General features: G+C 55.1%; 1 protein-coding gene across 1 annotated transcript in view; it reads left to right on the top strand.

The window, feature by feature from the left end:
* The first annotated feature begins 1,702 nt into the window (after positions 1–1,702).
* Positions 1,703–19,039, top strand: part of CREB3L1 (cAMP responsive element binding protein 3 like 1) — a 37,094-nt gene continuing 19,757 nt past the window's right edge. Inside the window, exon 1 of the mRNA XM_027562521.1 lies at positions 1,703–2,304. Coding sequence (XP_027418322.1) covers positions 2,203–2,304 — 102 coding nt within the window. The 5' untranslated portion in view covers positions 1,703–2,202. The remainder of the gene's footprint in view (positions 2,305–19,039) is intronic.

Below are 19,039 nucleotides of genomic sequence, written 5' to 3'. Positions count from 1 at the left end.
ATCGCCCACCATGGACTGGCTTGTCCACCTAGCCAGAGATCACAACCGTTGCCCCCCTCCCCACGAAGGGTCAGTCAAATTCTCAGTGTCTAACTGCTCCCCAGTTGGCCAGATGTGACACACCTAGGGAAAACACCCACAGTCTCAGCACCCTCCTTCTACTTGCCACTGTTTAGAGAGTGAACTGATTTCTTTCTGGCCCAGCCTAACTTTCAGAGGGCTTCCCTGTTGGCTCAGTGGTCAAGAATCTGCCTGCAATGCTGGAGATGTGGGTTCAACCTCTGGGTCAGGAAGATCCCCAGGAAGAGGGCATGGCAACCAACTCCAGTGCTCTTGCCTGGAGAATCCTGTGGACAGAGAAGCCTATACAGTCCACAGGGTCACAAAGAGTCAAACACAACAGAAGCAACTTAGCACATAGCACAGCTTCTCAGAGTTGCATTGCTGGTGAACTGGTCCCCAGAGCATGGGCTGTATTCCCAGTTTCTTAGGAACAAACTCTCCAGGAGGTCCAGGAGCTAATAGTCATATGACAATCTGGAGGGTCAGAACTTCATTCTCCAGAACTATGTCAACTGGATCAGGAGATGGGCAGAAAGCCACATGCCTCCCAGCCTACCCCAGGCAAGCAAACAGCTGCTATCTCAGCCTAGGTGTGCCCTTTCCCCACCTTGGCACTGAGAGAGCAATCTGGGTGACATCCCTGGCTTAACTGCAATGACATCTCCGCTTCTTAAAGGCCTTTTGGTTCCTGAGCTAATTAAAAGCTCCAAACAAGGAGGACACACTTAATCCTATTAATGACTTCTGGGCAGGAACCATGAGCCCAGCCCTCTGAGGGAGTGACTTTCTGGCCATATCCATTTGCTCAGGTGCCTGGTGATTGTTTATCAGCCCTTTCAAGAGATTAAGCTGTACTCTGGAGCGAGTCACTTAGATAATGGATCCAGGGGGCCTGGGAGTGTCCCGTGACCACGGAGCATGCAGCCAGCCCACATCTTGGCTCACACAGACTACATGGTCACTATTCTCCAACTTCTAGCTCTTCAGAACCATTAGGGGTACTTGATGAGAAGAGGGGTCCTTACCTCATCTCTCCTACCACCCCCCCACCCCCCCCACTCCCCCCCCCCCACTCCTCCCCACCCCCCCCCCCCAATAACTTTCACGCACAGGAAAGCCGGATACAGTCTTTGCCCTAGGGATCTGAGTCCAGAGGGGTCAGAGATACAGGAGCAAACAATGACTATCAAGGAGGTAAGCACACCATATCCTGTGAAGGTATAGCAATGGTAACTGCTTCAGTCTGGGGTCAGGGAAGGCTTCTTGGAGGAGGAGACCTGAAAATCCCCCCAATGAGAGGAGATTTGTGGAGGGCCTGTGAGATGGAATTCCCTGACTTTGGACTTGGTTCAGACTCCTGCATAAGCCTAGAGGAATAGAAATAACTCAGCTCCCTCGTGAACTTAATGGAGTGTGGTTGGCAAAGCCTTAAGAAGCTGAGGTTCAAAGAACATGGTTACTGGAGCTAGGAAATATTTGCTTCAAGCCCCTACCTCGAGCAACAGAGATTTGCAAGGCTAGCTCGCAGCTGTCTCTTTAAAGGAGTAGGGAAATGATTGCCTAGACCACACCCCCTCCTCATTAATATGAAATTATCGTGAATATTGATGTGGGAGGCGTGGCGCCTCGGCCAGCTGGGCTAACCAGCCCGGGGTTCCCGGCTTCGCAGAGAGGAAAAGTGACAGAAGCCGTGCAGAGGGAGACGCAGAGAGAGCGGAGCGCCCGGCAGCCACCCAGTCTCAGGGGGGAGCGCTCAGCTCCCCCGCCCCCGGCTCCCACCCTGTCCGGGGGGCTCCTCAAGCCCTCAGCCCCACTCCCGGGCTCCCCATGGAAGCCAGCTGTGCCCCGGCAGGAGCCAGCGGAGGAGGAGTCGGCTAGATGCCCACGGTGCGCCCGGGGCCCCTGAGCGCAGCCCGCTCTGCGCCGCTGCCCTAAAGGCCTCCGCGCCCCCCGCGCCCCCGACCCGGGGCCGCGCCGCCTCTGCCCGCCCCTCCCCCGGGGCTTCGCCCGGGACCTGCCCGCTCCCCCCTCCCACCCCGCCCGCTTGCCAACGCTCGGGCCGGAGCTCTGGGCCGGGCGCGCCGCCGCCCTGGAGTGAGGGGAAGCCCAGCCGTTGGGGGGTCTCCGGAGCCGGCCGTGATGGACGCCGTCTTGGAGCCCTTCCCGGCCGACAGGCTGTTTCCCGGATCCAGCTTCCTGGACTTGGGGGATCTGAACGAGTCGGATTTCCTCAACAATGCGGTAAGATGAAGGGTCTGGGCTTCGCCTTCCTCCACTCCTTACGCCTCTTCGCGGTGCACCTGGGGCCTCCAGAAGAACGGGACTATATACATCACAGGGCAGAAGTGGGGGGGAGGGAGGCTCGGCGCTGGGTCCCCTTGAGAGACACGTACTTCGGGCTCTGAGATTCGGTGACCCGATCCCTCGACACTTCCCTGGAACCCCGAACCTGGACCGGAGCCTCCGAGCTTGCGCCAGTCCGCGCTCCTCCTGGGGGCTCGGGTCCGTGTGGATACACTGGCCTCGGCCTTCCAGGGGAAGGGAACTCGTCGAGGAGTCGGGGCCATCCGATCCCCGAATATGAGCTCAAGAGACACGGATTCTGCCCCTGCCCCAGTTCTCCTAGTCGTCCTCCAGCCCCGAGCCCGGGGTTCCGGGGCCAGATTGGACACAAAGTGGTGGCGCCCTTTCCTGCGCCCCCTTTAGGACCTCGGTGGCTCTGCCTCTGGCTCTCCGCTGGGGGGCGCACAGGGGAGTGTTCGAAGGGCCAGAGACCAGACGCCCATGGGGGCGGGGGGTGGGCCAGAGCCAGACCCCGATTTTGAGCCAGACTCGGAAATTCAGGGGTGCTGCCGTGCCTGCCCCCCAGGAAATCAGGCCAGAGATTTCCCCCAGGGAAGGACCTGACCCTCAACTGGTCGGGGGCAGCACAGGGTGATCGCTCAGGAGGAGGGAGGTTTTTCTCTGGGTCTGTTTCTCAGCCCCTCGAGTCTCTCTCCTTGCGGCTTGTAACTATCCGTGTCTCCGGGCTTACGCTTCTCTTCTGTTCCCCGCGCCCACCCCCGGTAAAGAAACGTGGCTTCTTTCTTCTTCCCTCCCTCCTTCTCTCGGGCTCAGCCTTAAGGCGCTGGGATTGGGGGTGGGGTGGGAGATGGGCTCTGTAAGGGGAGAAAGCATTGGGGTTCAGAAGGGCCTGCAGAGTTGAAACGTGGACAGCTTGGGGGTTCTGAGGGGATCCCCACCCCAGGCAGTGAACTGCCTCTCTCTCTCATGCACTCAGTAATCATCTCAAGGGTCTCTATTTGCTGACCTCTAACTCCTGGGAGTACCATGAATTTGGCAGACAAGAGTCAAGTGCACACAGATTTAAGGGATTGGGCATCTTGGACTTCCACCTAAACTGTCCCATGCTGCTGATGGGTAAACAAGCCCAAAGACAGGAACGCGAGTCAGGGAGGCACGGAGTGAGAGGTCCCCTGGTCCTCCATTAGGCAGCAGATCCAGGTCACCCTGCTGTCTGAGGAAGGTCCCGGGTTCCAGCCAGAGAAAGCACACTTCTGCAGACAAGGAGGAGGGGAGAGAGCTTGACCTGGTAGCAGGGAGACCGGAGTTCTAGTCCCGCCTCTGCTTCTGCTTCTCCCTGGGAGCCTGGGCTGTGGTTTCCCGCCTGCGCCTGTTTCTTCGTTTACAATACATGGAGAGGTTGGATCAGTCTTTCCAAGGATGCTGTGGCCCAGGGATCTGGGGTTCCACGCACTCCTCCTGAAGCTGGTGACAGACACTGGTCAGAGGGAGCGGGGCTTGCTGGAGCGCATGCCTTTGTTGCTGGAGCCCCCTGTGAGGTTCCCTGAGCCCGCAGCAGCTCCGATTTGGGCTTTCTTCTGAATGAACTCTGCTGCCTACAGCCTCCTGCTGCGGCTGCATTGAGCCTTGTGTCCCCCAGCTGCTCATCTGGGCCTTGGTCCAGCGCAGGAAAGGGTGCGTGATTGTGATCAGACAGTGATATCCAGTACTGGGCCTGGGGAGGAAAAACTCTGCTGAGGGAGCTCCTTATCTCAGGCCCAAGCAAAGCCAGGTGAGGCAGGGGGAGAGGAAAGAATTTCTAAGAGGAAAGAAAGCTCCTGGGATGGGAATCAGGAAACTGGGTTCTAGCTGTGCTTCTGCTGCCAGCCAGCTGGGCAGTTTAGACAAGTGACTTTTCCTCCTGTGGGCCTTGGATTCTTTATCTGAAACATGGAGCTATAGAGGGCTTTCCCGTAGTGTTATTATAGAGATTTAGTGAGAAAATTGAAGATTAATGTAGGATGATGCCTGCCAGGTAAGTTTCCGTAGGTAGCATGCTCTGGAGATTAATGGAGATGAATGTAAGGACTACTCCGATAGGAGTTGCTGTGTGCCCCTGAGCAAGTTACCTTCCTTTTCTGGTGCCTCCCTTTAGATATCTAAGATCCCTCCCAGTTGGGAACCCATTCCAACCTCATCCCCAACTCCCTTTTCTTTCTGCATAAGGATAGGAAAGTGTTTCCAGGGTTAAAGATGGGAATGAGTGAGGTCTGTGTGCTTCTCAGTCTGGAAGATGGAGGGTAGGTTATTCACTATCCTTAAAAATCCAGATAAAGGCCATGAAGTCACAGTAGAAACCATATATGCTCTATTACTCTATTAAAAAGGCAAAACATCAAAAAGGATGTTCACCCTGAGCACATGTGTAAGAAATATGCATGCTCTTAGAGACAGGAGAATGAGTTTCATACTCTGCATAAGTCTTGTGTGCTTGGGGGTGGCCAGGGGTGCTGTATTTTTCCTTCTATGAGGACATCTTTATCCTGTGGCAATCTAGTCTATGTGATTCTCAGAGACATCCCTGGGAAGGAGCTCCCTTTCCTGCCCAGTGAGGGGGCTTCTCCTCCCATCCCCTCCCCACTCTCCCACAGTTCCTGATGTCTACCACTCCCCCCAACTACAGCCCTCTTCCCTGGGACCCCTCAACCCCTGGGCAGGTAGGAGAGAGGGCCTGGTGTTCAGAAAACTGGGATAAAGGACCAGAGGGAGAACAGGTCACGTCCCCAGAGAGAGATACCAGCTCCGTCCTCTGGCTCAGGGGAAAGGATGACTCTGGTTTCTCTAGAGGGAAATGGCTCTGGATCCCAGAGAAGCCCCACAGCTGGGAGGGTGTGGGGAGGAGGGGAAGGCGGAAGAAGAGTTCTGTTGTCTCCGAGGGGCGCAGCAGGAAGCTGCAAGGATGTTTGCCCAGCACACTCATTCACCTCCCTGCAGCTGGGGAGGCCAGGTGTGGGAATGACTGGGACCAGGGACCAGGCCTGGAGAAGAGGGGTGTGAGAGCTAAGGCTGATCATTGTCCCCAGGCCCCCTAGCCTGGCTTCTCCGGTGCTAAGCAGGGCCGCTACCATCACCACCCCAGCCTTTGGGGGATTTAGGAAGATTAGAGAAGTATGTGCATTTGGGTGTTTCTTTGTCTGTGTGTGGGCCTTTAACAGCCCTTAAAAGAGGAGGGGTGTGTGTGTGTGTTTCTCTTTAAATTTTCACCAACAGGAAAGAGGATCCAAGGAGGAAAGAACTCTAGTCTCCAAATAGAATCTACTAGAAAAAAACTAATAGAGAAAAACTAATGGAGGAGCCCAAATCTCAGAACCCCCATTCAGGAAGGGAGATCACTCCAGACACCTCCTCTTCTTCCAAAATGCTGAGTTTGTTGTGGGCAGCTTTGTATTTTGTTTTCGCTCCCCCTCCGCCCAGCTAGGATGTGAGCTCCTTGAGGGCAGGTGTTTATCTGTCTTGTTCATTGCTGTATCCCCCCAGTGCCTAGGGCAGTGCTTGGCACAAAGGAGGTTTCAACCAACCACTGCTGATGAATGAAAGGGAACCCAGGCCAGGCCGCACGTTCTTTAGGGAAGAGTAAAAAGGATGCTCATCTCCTCCCAGCCATCAGGGTCCTGTGGCCCATGCTGTCTCTGAAATTCAGGAAGATTTCCAATAAATTATCATTGCCTTGAATCATCCCTACCCTCGGTGCAGAGTGCCATAGCCCCTGGTCTAGGATGGTCTCCAGCTGACTGATCCACAGCATATTTGAACTTGTGGCTTAGGCCTCACCCTTGAGCATGGGTTAGCTCCAAGGCTTCCATCTTCCCCCGTTTCCCATTGTTCAGGTTGCTCTGGGACACCTGGATCCACACTCACCCAGCTTAAAACTAAATCTTTTCTAGTCCTGCCCTAGGGCCTATGTACGTGCTATTCCTGACCTCTAGAATGCTTCTCCATCTCATCTTCCTCAGTTCAGACGTCACCTTGTTAGAGAAGCCTTTCCAACCACCTTAAGCGACTCCCTCCATCATTTTGTTTCAGTTCTTTGTGGCTATTGTTGGCCATATTGCATGGCTTGCAGGATCTCACTTCTCTGACCAGGGATTGAACCCATGGCCCCTGCAGCGGAAGTGTGGAGTCAGCCACTGGACCACCAGGGAAGTCCTTGTTTCAGCCCTTTGATTTCTTCATAGCCTATATCCCAGCTTACAGTTATCAGCTTATTGTCCATTTCCTCTGTGAGTAAGCAAGTTCCCTGAGAACAGAGACCATGTCAGTTGTGTTCATCGCCATAAACCTAGCACAGTACCATGAAACAAAATAGGCACTTAATACAGTAAAACTCTGCCGTGAGACAATAAACCGAGTGCAGGAATTTTCAATCATGTAAAATGTGGAGTTATGTTATTGTGAGATCAATGAAAAGTAGTACTTTTCAGATGGTCTGTACTATCACAAAAAAACACAAAAGTAAAGATGTGAAACCTCAGTACATGCAGCAGACCAAACTAAGGACATTCTAAAGGAGCACAAGGCAGCCACTTCTTTACCTGCCCACAAAGATAAGAGTTTTGCCCACCTTTATTTGAGGTGGGCCCCAGGTATAGGCCAGAAGCCAAGTCTGGGTCCTGTTGCAGTGTACTTTGCTCCATTTCAAGGGTTTACTGTATTTGTAGAGAAAATGACTGCAGATCAAGGCAGTCCTTGTAAGGGAAGGGGAGACAGTTTTCGTAAAGACAGGCCTGAGTGTTCAGGACGTGTACTGATAATTCCAGAGGGGGCCCCGGATTCTCGGGTCCTGGCCTGGCCAGCCCTGAGGGTAACGGGGATACTGGATCCCACGAAAATGCTGTCTATGCCCCGTTCTGCTGTGAGGGCCCTCCGGCTTCCCTGGCCTGGCCGGGAATTTGCTTGGTTATTCTTCAATACACACATCCCATCCTTTAACAACTGGGAACCAAATGAGCGCCAGTGCCGGTCACCGTGAAGAGTGACCTCCAGCCACTCACGACCGAGAGAGACAGACATGGATGTTGACAGAGTGGCACGGATGCCACGAGGGAGCAGGGCACCAAGGGAGCCGAGGAGGCGCCCCCAGCTGGGCTGCTGGTCTTGGAAGACTCAGAGGAGATGGCCTCCACTCCCTCCCTCTCCAATATCCCCATCCCCTGTTGGCAAAGGAGTTATCAGGAGGCATTTCAGCAGGGAGGACTGGGGCTGTGTCCATTTTACTGAGCCTGGTATACGGGCATTATTGTCCCTTGTGAAGATGAGAAAACCAACACTTACAGAGGAGAGGAGATCTAAATGCTGTTCTCAGGGCAGGGTCCCATGGGGTCAAGGGGGAGAAAGCCCTGTCTTCTCTACCATTCTTGTTCTGATTTGAACTTTGCCTTCTAGGGCAAGGAACGTTTGAGATTGCAGATAGCAGAGGGGCCTCGCCTTCACCCTCACCTACTCCCATCTTTAGGGCACTGTGGATGCCTAGAGCCTTAAGGGCAGAGCCAACACATTGCCTGGCCTGTGAGAGGAGAGACCCCACGTCCCTTCCCCTACGTTCTCTTCATCCTCACTCCCTGGCCTACCTGGGATCTTGGAGCTTTGCTCTCTGCAGCCCCCAGGACTCCCCAGGAGGGTCTGGCTGGCCACTGTACCAGGACAGGGAAGGATGAAGGGCACCCCACTTTGTGTATTCCCCTCCCCCATATGGTGTTTCTCCTGCAAGTCCTGGTCCCAAGTCCTCTCAGAGCATCCCTCTGTGGGACATGGCTTGCCCTTGAACCTCCCTCAAGAAACCAGCTCCAGAAGCCAGAGAACAGGCTGTTCTTCTGGCTGGCTCGGCACTCCAGGGGGCAGGATGGAGGAGGAAGGTCTGGGTGGAGTTAAGTCAAGACCACGAGCATTGCTCTGGCTAGAACACGATGTAATCCACTTCAGCAGGCAGAGTAGGTAGTAGAACCCTGGAGCAGGACTGGGGAGAAGGTAGGCTTGAGGATGTCTGGTTCAGGGGAAGCTGGGAGGGCGGGCAAGATACAGCCCAGATCTCTGACCGTGAGAGAAAACAGATCAAAGGGGATATCCCTGGAATGTCAAAGATCCCGAAACTTACAACCTGTACACAGCATGTCATCCGAGAGGCCAGCTTCATGGCTGGAGCAATACTGGGCTTCCCTGCTGCCGGGTTCAGTGTGCCTCGTCCCCCAGCTCTTGCAGGACAGAGCCCTTGCTGCAGCTGCCCTGACCCTTTGGTTCTGGGCCCAGGAGCCGCTTCACCCATCACAGAGCGGCTGACACATCTGGGCTGGGCTGTGTGGTCCGACCAAACAGCTGGACAGCAGCAGCAGCTGTCCCCCACTTCCCCCTTCCAAAAGAATAACAGAAATGAAAGCAACAGTGGAGAAAGGCAGGCTCTTCAGGCCCGCATGGAGAGCCAGGAGGCAGTTTGCTTTGCTTTTCCCTTTAATGCTCATTTACTTATTTTTGGCTGTGCTAGGTTTTCACTGAGGCGTGCAGGCTTACACTAGTTGGGGCGAGCAGGGACTCCTCTATTGTTGCAGAGCATCGGCTCTAGGAGGGCAGGTTCAGTAGTTGGGACGCAGGGGCTTAGTTGCCCCACAGTGTGTGGGATGCTCCCCTCCCAAGCCCGGGCCAGGGATTGAACGTTTGCCCTCCGCATTGACAGGTGGATTCTTACCCACCGGACCACCAGGGAAGCCCCTGGCAGGCAGTTTTAAAGCAGCAATTGAGGGGACTTGCCAGGGAGGCAGGCAGGGCTAAGCCTTCCCCGTGTGTTCCCCTCTGCGGAATGTCCCCCCTGCTCCTCACCTCATCGCCCCAGCTCACTGTTTGACCTCGGGCAAGTCCCTTCCCCTTTCCGGGCCTCAGTTTCCTTGTTGCTGAACTGGACTGAGAGTTCTTGAGGGGAGGGCAATTATTTTTGTCTACTCCCTAGTCATGGCCACAGTGATTGAGTGCTCAGGAGATGTTTATTTATTGAATAGATGGAAGGAAGAAGTGAGAAGGGGTGACGGATGAACAAGGGGGTGGGTGGGTAATGGAAGAAAGGGTACTTCCACACGTCCAGCTTTGATGGTACTTCAGGTGGCTTTTGTTTATTTATCAAGTAGTGAATCTTCACCTAAATCCCACATATGCCTTTTACTCTATCATGGACCTTTTCTTTCTGTTTTTTTCCAAGTTTCATTGACGTATACTTGATTTACAATGTTGTGTTAGTTTCGAGTTTATAGCCAAGTGAATCACTTATACATACATATATATCCATTCTTTTTCAGATTCTTTTCCCATATGGGTTATTAGAGAATATTGAGTAGTAAAGTTCCCTATGCTACACAGTAGGTCCTTGTTAGATCTACTTGATATACAGTAGTGTGTGTATGAATCCCAATCTCCTAATTATGGTGGCCTTTTCTATATGAAATATGTCATGCACATAAGAGAATATATATATACGCATATATATGAATTACAAAGTGTAATAAAATGGACACCTAGGCACTCACTACTAGCTCAAGAAATTGACCCAGGTCTCAATATCCTGGGATCTCAAAGTTGCATGAGTTGGAAAAGTTGAGCTGCAGACTCTAAATCCACACTCCACTCTGGGCAGATCCTGGATAGGAACTCTCCTGAGACCTGGTGCCTATTCCCAGACCCCACCTAACCTGACAGCAAGTCCCAGGTCAGACGGCAGATACCTCAGAAGCCCTGGGAAGCCAAGCCATACCTGAGGTGGGTGGGGTGGCCACTAGTGGTCGATTTTAGCCCTGCCCAGACCTGGGAGCAAACTGTGGCTCTCACCGCTCGTCATCTGGGTCAGTTTGGACAGCGCCTTAACCTCTCTGAGCTTATTTTCCTCATCCATAAAGGAAAGATGACTGTAGCACACAGGGTTCTTAAGAACTCAGTCAGATAACTCTTGCAGAGTCTAGCACAGCGCACGGCACATGGCAAGCCCCCTATAAACAAAACAGTAGTTGTTTCTGGTGTTTTTATCCTGATTGTCGTTGTCAGAAAGGCAGGTCCCCAGCACCGGACAGCCCTTGGAGGAATGTCCCAGCTTCATCCCTTTGCCGATCCCTAACCATGGGGGTTTTATTTGCCTGTCTGTTTGACCTCTCTGAAGCTGAAAAGCTGTCTTCTTTGGGTAAAAGCAGAAGACCCCAGGCCCTTTCTTAGGGCTCTGTCTTCCAGGACATCAGGAGAGGGATGGCCAGGGATGGGCAAACCCGGAAACCCGGGTGAAGACCCAGTGCATGGAATGGGGGCCCGTATTTTGTGTCTGGCCCCGTACTAGGTGGGACTGGGGCAGCAGAAAAATCCACCACTCCTTCTACACCCAGTGTGGTCACGTGCCCTTAAGAGCACAAGCTGTGCAGCCAGAGCGTAGGTTCGAATCCTGGCTCAACCACTCGCTTACTCTCCCTTCTCTGTGCCTCAGTTTCCTCGACTGTTAAATGGCAGTGCTGATAGCACTTACCTGGTCTTCTGAAATTTGAATCAGGTACTGCATGGAAGGAGCTAGAACAGCTGTTGTTCAGTCTCTAAGTTTATCCAACCCATTGCGACCCGACGAACTGCAGCATACCAGGCTTCCCTGTCCTTCCCTATCTCCCAGAGTTTGCTCAGACTCATGTCCGTTAAGTTGGTGATGCCATCCAACCATCTCATCCTCTGTCACCCCCTTCTCCTTTTGCCTTCCATCTTTCCCAGCATCAGGGTCTTTTCCAATGAGTTGGCTTTTCACATCAAGTGTCCAAAGTACTGGAGCTTCAGTACCTGGCATATAAATATCAACTATCATTATTATTATTAGGTATACTATATGCCAGGCCTATGTGAAGCCCTGCAGTGGGTTCAGGATAAAATCCATCCTGTATCTGACCTTCAAGGTGGTTAAAGTTTAGAAGGAGAGATGGGCCCCATTGTGGATAATTAGAGTTCAAGGCATGATATTAACCAGTGACCTAACCGTCTATGAGTGCTACAGTGAAGATGGATAGGATTCTTCCAGCTGGATGATCAAGGAAGGCTTCCTGGGGGAAGCAGCACCAAGTTGGACCTTAAAAGATGATAGGAGTTAGAATGAGGAGATAAAGGGTAAAGGCCTCCCAGGTACAGGGAATGATACAAGCAAAAAGCCCTGCAGCCATGGAGCTTCTAGCCTGTTTAAGGAGCCATCCAACTAGGCTGGAGGGAAAGGAAAGATGAGGCATTCCAGCTACAGTGGGAAGTTGAGATCAATCTGTAACAGACCTTGAATGCTGTGCTTAGGAACTGGGAGTGTTTTCAGCTGGCAGAAGGGGGCCAACGCAAGTTTTCAAACAGAGTTCTGAGCTGGACAGGGTGGTGGTCCCAGCTGTCCTGAACTGTCTCAGTGCTAGGAGGTCTAGCGTCCATTAGGATAACCCAGCTATCTGCCTGTCTGCATGAACAGGGCCTCTCCCACCAGACAGACAGCACCGTGGGCCCTCTCTGTGCCCAGAGCAGGCCGAGGCAGCAGCAGACCCCAGGGCCCTTCTCTCCTCTGATCTCTACCCCCTGCCCTGATGTGACTCGCACACTGGCCAAGAGCACCAGTTCCCTGCTGACTGCCTCATCCCCAGCACTCAGGGCCAGGCTGACCTGGGGAGGCCCAAGGCAGCTCCACCCTTGCAGAGATACAAGTTGTCCTAGCTCTGATCTGAACCATGTCCTGCCTCCTGGCCCAGCCCCAAGACCTTAAGGGGGTTCCCTTACCCCCACAGTACAATTCAAGACCCTCCACTATCAGACCAAGTGTGTCCTTATTGACCTTGAAGGAACCTAGAAGGATCTGAGCCCTCCCTCTGAGCCCAGCCCAGCTTGGCACCTCCTCTCCTTGGCCCTCCCACCAATCATCTGGGACAAGATACCCAAAGCCCCTTCCATCACCCTCCCAGAGAGGAGGATCAACCCTGCCCTCTACCACCCCAAAGCCTTCACCCCTCTCTCTCCCAGGGCTGCAAATCAGTTCCACATTTGGGATCTGGCAGGCATTATCTGCTCAGAACTTTCCCCTCCCAGTTAGCTCAGTCTTCCATCTCCCCACCATTGGTCATGGTCAGCCCATGGGGTGTGCGGAAGGGGAAGGGCTTTTTAAAAATTTTTTGGCCTTTGGCAACCCCTTCAGAGGCCTGAGAGGGAGCTGGACTGAGGCAAGGTACCAGAGGGACAGTGGACGCGAGGTTCTCCCGGGGAGAGATGAAAGAGGAAGGGCAGGGGTTGGGCAGAGGCAGAGCTTGAGCAAGCAGATGAGGGGCTGAGGGGCTGGGGGTAGTGAGGGAAGGACCGAGGTAGTTCCCAGCTCAGCACATTCCTGAGACATCTGGACGTGCTGGAAGGGCCCCAGCTGGCCTGATGGCTGTGGCTCCAGCTTCTCCACTCTGTGATGTCAGGACCCAGCGTTTCCCCCTCCTCTCAGAGTCCCACTGGCCTAGGGTCCACCTCGGGGCCGCGTGCTGGACCTCTCACCCCCAGGGAGCAAGAAAGAAACCCTTGGGGCAGTGGAGTCAGAGGAGGGCCTGGCCTGAGGCAGGAGGCAGACATTAAAGACCCAGGGCTTTGCCCAAGCAACTGACTCAAGGAGATTCCTCCTCTGGGCTGATGATGCCTGCCCCTCCCTTCTCCTTGGAGGGGAGATGGAGACAGGGTGGAGACTCTGGGAACAGCTTCGTACCTGGGGCGATGTGGTCCTGGGCAAGTCCATTCCCTTTCTGACTCTCCGTTTCCCTCTCCGTAATAATAACAATAATAATAACTACATTTGAAGGGAGCCTTCTCTGTATCCTGCACTGCACAAAGCACTTGGCAAGTGTGACCTCATTTGACCCTCACAGCAACCTCACCAGTGCTGGGGTAGGTATAAATACTCCTAGTTTATAGCTGAGACAGAGGCTCAAAGAGGTTAAGTAATTTGCCCAAGGCTACACAGCAGGCAGCAGAGCTGGGATTAGAACAGGGTCTGTCCGCTCATAACCATTAAACTCCATCGCCTCCACAAGGAAAAGGGGATGGACGTGATGATGCCAGAATTCCTTTCAACTCTTAAGATTGTAATGATTTCTTTTGGCTATTGTGGAGCTCTTCGAGAAGGGCAGGGGCAGGCATTAGTCACACACTGGGTGGGGGAAGGAGAGCAGAGGCCGCTGGCTTTGAAGCATCAGATGGGTCAGGCATCTTTGGAGGTTCCTCCTCCAGAGAAGTCCAACCCCCTCAGAGTCACAGCCCGATCCCCAGCCGAGCCCGGGGGTCCCACACCTTCCCTGAAGGAAGGGAGTAAATAAGGAGAGAGAGAATGCAACTTCTTCCAAAAATAAAACCTGAGGACAACTCAGACAGGCCGGGACCGCTGAGGAAGCCAGAGGCCAAATGCTGAGTGCACAGAGGAGAGAGAAGAGGCCAAGGGAATTCCAGCCAGAGCCCGGTGGCAGGCTCCGGCCCAAAAGGGCCTTCCAGCTGGCCAGGGGCCGGGAGAGCAGCCCAGCCGGCTGGCCACTGGGCTCCATTTATACTCTTGGGCCTGGCCTAAGTCTGGGGACAGTGCCTCCAGCGCTGAGTTGGGGGCTGTGTTCCCCGGGGACCTGGTCTGGCTGGGGCTTAAGAGAGCAAAGCCTTGGGAAGGAACAACCCGGAGAATGGGTACAATGGGCCCCACTAGGGAGGAGCTGAGGGAAGGTGTCCAGACACATGGAAACTCTGCCTGGAGCAGGAGCAAGCTGGCATCAGAGCGGAATTCAGGGCAGTTCATTCCTGGAGGCTCAGCTGCAGAAAAAAACGCCTCCGTCCCTTTGCTCCCTGGCTCTTTCCTTCATTCACCCACTCGCTCAGTCAGTCACTCGGCAAACAGCTGAGCACCTGTGATGTGCTGGGACTGGTGCTAGACTTTGGAGACACAGATGAGGATTGGACACAGCAAGACCCAGAGGTGACACGGCTGGATCATTTCAAGCGACACTAAGGAACTTCTCAACTAACCTAAGAGCCAAAGGGAGTCATTAGTGGACAGTGAGCAAGGAAGTCGCATCGTCATATTTATGTTAGAAGATCCCTCTTGATGCAAGGTGGAGACTGTTGGAGAGACAGAGCAGAGTTCAAGCCTTGAACCTACCTTCAGAAATGGGTGGTCACACTGCTAGTCAGGAAGCCTTCTGTGAACAGGAACTGGGCTTAGTTCATCTCTGTGTCCGCAGGGCTGGTGCACAGTAGGTCCTCAGTAAACCCTGAACAAATGCATAAATGATGAATAAGTGGCAGGCGGGAACACTCACCACTACACTAACGAAGATAAATGATGAATAGATGGATGGGATTAGACGCCCTGATTCTCCCGCAGTCTCCAGTGCCAGTCCTGGCACTTAGTCTCCAGTGTCCTGAGCTGTCCCGCAGGGATCCTCTGGCCATTGCCTGTGGACCAACATCTCCAGCAGCCAGACCATGGGCTTCTGTGCCCTCAGTGGTGCCAGTCACAGCTAATCCCAGCCCTGGGCGGCGGCACTAACTGCCATCGCTTCCTCCTGCCCAGACAGTACCTGGCACCCGCCCCAGGGTTGGGCCACAGAACATGGGCCGCCTGGTTAGGAGATGCCAGGGGCTGGCTGGGAACCTGCCGGCCAGCTCCCCACTTTCCTGAGGGCCCCGTGGCCTGGCCAGGGATGGGCTCACAAAGTCAGGAGGGGGAGTTGGAGAGCCTAACAGGACAGGGGGAGCTGGAGAGACCGTGGCCCATTCTCTGCACAGTGGCAGCCCGTGGTGGGTACCAGCTGCCCTTCCCTCTCCCCCCTTCCTTTCTCTAGCACACAGGCACAGAAAAGCTCGTTCCCCATGCGGCGCCCTCTCCCAGCCCCAGGCCAGCCCAGGAATCCCAAGGCTCCCTCACTGGGGGGTCACATGACTCAGGCGTGTGGCTTGGCACAGTCGGCATTCGGTTCTGTGGTGGTGTGAGATGTTGTATGTGTTCCTGTAAGAATGTGCATGAGCACGTCTGTGACCGTGACTGGGGTGACCACACGTGTGTGTGTGCGCGCATGGGAGTCTATGTCTGTCTGATCACATATGAGGAGTGTGTCCTTGTTGGTTCTTAGTGGCTGCCGGTGTCAGCCTGTGTGAGCCCAGAGAGGGTATGTGTATTGATCCAACAGCACCTGTGCCTTGCTGTATAGAGAGCAGTCTGAATGTGTCTACGGGTAGGGATCTCGGGCTGCGTGGTCAGGGAGGTGGGGTTTCCCTGTGTAAGAAGGAACCTCACAGCCCACATCTGTGTAGCATGTGCACACGCGTACACGCATGCGCGCACGCGCATGCGCGCGCACACACACACACACACACACACACACACACACGGAAGCGTTTCTGCTTATTTGGACTTGGGCTCTGTGGTGAAGAGTTCGTTCGGTAGGGGGAAAATATGAAACCTCAGCAGCTGCCTTCCTGGGGCCTGTGGGGAATGGGGGATGAGAGTGAGGTTGGAGCTTGGAACAATGTGCTTCCCTTCACCCCCCATACCCTGCCAGGAAGGCTCAGGGAGGGGCTGGCTCCAGGGATGAGGAAAACCAGCTCCATCCCTTCATGATCCCCAGAGAGGCCAGGGCAGAGGAAAGAGCCCACTTTCTGAGGACTAGTCCACTTCACCCTGTGCCTGCCATCCCTGCCTTAATAGGAACACAGGGGAAACAGGCCTGGACAGAAGGCACCACCTGCGCCTGCCCAGATCTCAGAGCACAGCTGGATCTTGAACTGGGGTCTCCTGAGTCTGAGTCCAGGGCAGCCTTCCAGTCTAGCTCTGGGAGGATGCCTGGGTCTCACCTGCAGCCCCCTCCCCTCAAATGACTGGATGAATGTGTGCTAGTCGCTCGGTCACCAGGCTCCTCTGTCCATGGAATTTCCCAGACAAGAATATTGGAGTGGGCTGTCATTTCCTCCTCCAAGGGGTCTTCACGAATCAGGGATCGAACCGGAGTCTCTTGCACAGCAAGCAGACTGGTTACTGTCTGAGCCATCAGGGAAGTCAAATGACTGGAGAGTGATGCTAAAAGGCTGGGAGGTCCTGTTTGATAACTGTGTACCCAGGGGCCCACCTCCCTTCCCCAAGCCCCTCCCTGTTCTCTCTTGACCCTACCCCCACCCCACCCCCACACAGGGCACAACAGTGACTCAGACTGGTGGCCCCTCAGCTTGAAATAGGGGCAATTTTCTAGTGACCACGAGGCAAGTAACCGTCCGGGAATGTATGAGGGGGGTAGCCTGCGGGGGAGGGGAAGGGCTCTCCTCCCGTCTTTCAGCAGAGCTCACTCTCTCGGAAGGAATGTCCGGGCTCGGCATTCCCCGCCGCCCCCCCCCCTCCCCCCAATCCTTATCCCACAGCTCAGCCTGGACCCACTCCGGTCTCCTCCCTCCTTTCCCCAAACAGACTGCATCAGCCTGGACCGGGGGAGGGGCAGAAGCCCGTGATGGGGGCGCAGCCACGCCGACGTTCTAGGGGGCCTGAGAGAAGGGGGCGCTCTGAGGCTGCGGCAGCTTGAGTGGGGGAGACTCCTTTCCCATACACATCCTCAGCGGACAGCCGCGCCCCCAGAGCTTTCCCCTCGCTCTGCATCGACTCTCTAGAAGGAATTCGAGCTGGGGAACCGAGAGGAACCTCAGACGGCGCTATTACCGCCCCAGGAGTGTCTCGCCTCGCACCTCTCCCAGGGAAAGAGACCCCGCTCCCATCAGTGAGCCCCAAGCTAGGATGACTCCAGGAGGGAAAGAAGGAGCTGGAAGAGCCGCGAAGGAAGTTAAGAGTTGGGATCCAGCCTCCCTTTTTCGAGCTGGAGATGTCCGAGGAGACCCCCTCCGTCTTCACTTCCCCGTGCGGGGCTGAGGCCAGGCCAACTGATAAGGGACTCGGCACCGTAGGACTGCCAGGCCCATGGGCAAGCTCAGATGGGCCGTCTCTGCCTCTGCCCCAGGTGCAGGCAGGGACGCAAGACCAGACCCAGTCCATACACTCCGCCCTTATCATCCCCGCGCCAACCGCGGAGGCCGAGGACCCTCCCAGGCAAAAAGCCGGGTTCTCCTCCCACCTCCTTGCCGCCGCTCCAGCGGCAGGCCTCGCGCAGCCTCCTCCCATTGGCCCAGACCTCCGCAGATCCGGCCAATGAGCAGGCTGGATTCCGGCACGGGGCGGCCCCCCGCGCACCCGCGTTAACTTCCCTTGGGCCAACGCTTGGCAGGCAGGTCCTGGTCCTTCTTTAATCTTAAAGGGCCGGCTGCTGAGACCCGGTCTCGGGAGGAGATGCTGCCTACGGGGAGGGGTGTGCGGGACCTCGAGCCCCGAGAGCTCGGGACCTCGCCTCCAAGAGAGTGGAACCGGCGCCGGCTGCGCGTGGCCGCCGAGAGGGAGCTTATGTTGGCAAGACTCTTGGAAAAAGTCTTTTAACAAGGAGGGAAACAAATCATAATATTTCCTTCTCTGGCTTCCCACCCTGGTTGCTTGGAAAGGCACCCCCATAAGAACGCTCACCCCCAGTAGAACTCGGTACCCCTCAGAACAGTAGGTAGGATCCTGCCTCCCACCCCTGTCGTGTCTGAAACCTGAACTTTCTGTGTGTGAACTGGAGGACGAGCTGGTTGTAGTTTTTTGGGGGGTAGGGAGGCGGGACAAGGAGTCTTGCTGGAGCTTAGGAGGCCTGAGATCTCCAGAGGGGGCCGTCTGGGGTTTGGGGTGGGGAAGGTGGTTACAGAGGAAGAAAAGAGGTCAAGAAGAAGTTGCTCCGCTATTCCTGTGCAGCCCCAGAGCTGTTGGTAACCCCTCCCTCAACATCACCGCCTCACTATGTGATGGTGATAGGTCCCTCTCTGGACCTTAGCTTCCTCATTAGCAAGTGGGAGAGGGGGCGTGGACCATGGGTTTTCTCAGGGCCCTTCTGCCTCTAAATTGATGGTGTAAACCATAACTGGCTGAGAGGCCAGGCATCAGATAGAAATAGGGGTGATGGGACATGCCCACCGTCGCCACCGGAGGTCCACCCAGCACACAGGGAAGTCCCGAGCAAGGAAGCCCTGGTTCTCTAAGTGTCCCCTGCCCCCTCCACTGCCTGACCCTTGGCCGCCCTCCCTTCCACTTGGCTCCCACCCTCTGGAAGCTCTGTCCGGCTGGGCCTTGGCTGCTGTCTCCAGCAGGTGGGTGGGGGCCACTCACAAAGTGGGGCCAACTGAGCTCCCTCAGCAGGTTCCCTATGGGCACCCCATAAGGGGTCTCTGAGAAGGACTGGCTTATCTGCATGGAGCTGAATCCTTGAGGGACCCTGGCCCAGACTGGAGGAAGCCTCTCTCCTCTCCCAGGCCCCGGAAATGGGCTTGGCAAACCCTTATCGCCTGAGACGCAGCTGCTGAAGAAATACCTTAGCAGCTGACTCACTGGGCTCCTCACAGCCCTCTCCCACTGGGCCCCACATCAGGCCTTTGAGAGACCCTGAGAGAAAGAGAAGGAAAGAGAGAGAGAGGGCGCCCCCAGCTGGGCTGGCCCAGACTCCGCCAGAGGTGCGGCCCGCACCGTCCAGCCTGTGACTGTGTGTTTGGGGGGCCTGGTGGACGGCCTTCGGCTGGGATCGTTATTATTCTTAGAGACTTG

Source organism: Bos indicus x Bos taurus, chromosome 15, assembly GCF_003369695.1.
Source record: "Bos indicus x Bos taurus breed Angus x Brahman F1 hybrid chromosome 15, Bos_hybrid_MaternalHap_v2.0, whole genome shotgun sequence".
Lineage (NCBI taxonomy): Eukaryota > Metazoa > Chordata > Mammalia > Artiodactyla > Bovidae > Bos > Bos indicus x Bos taurus.
This window is presented reverse-complemented; position numbering and strand designations above follow the sequence as displayed.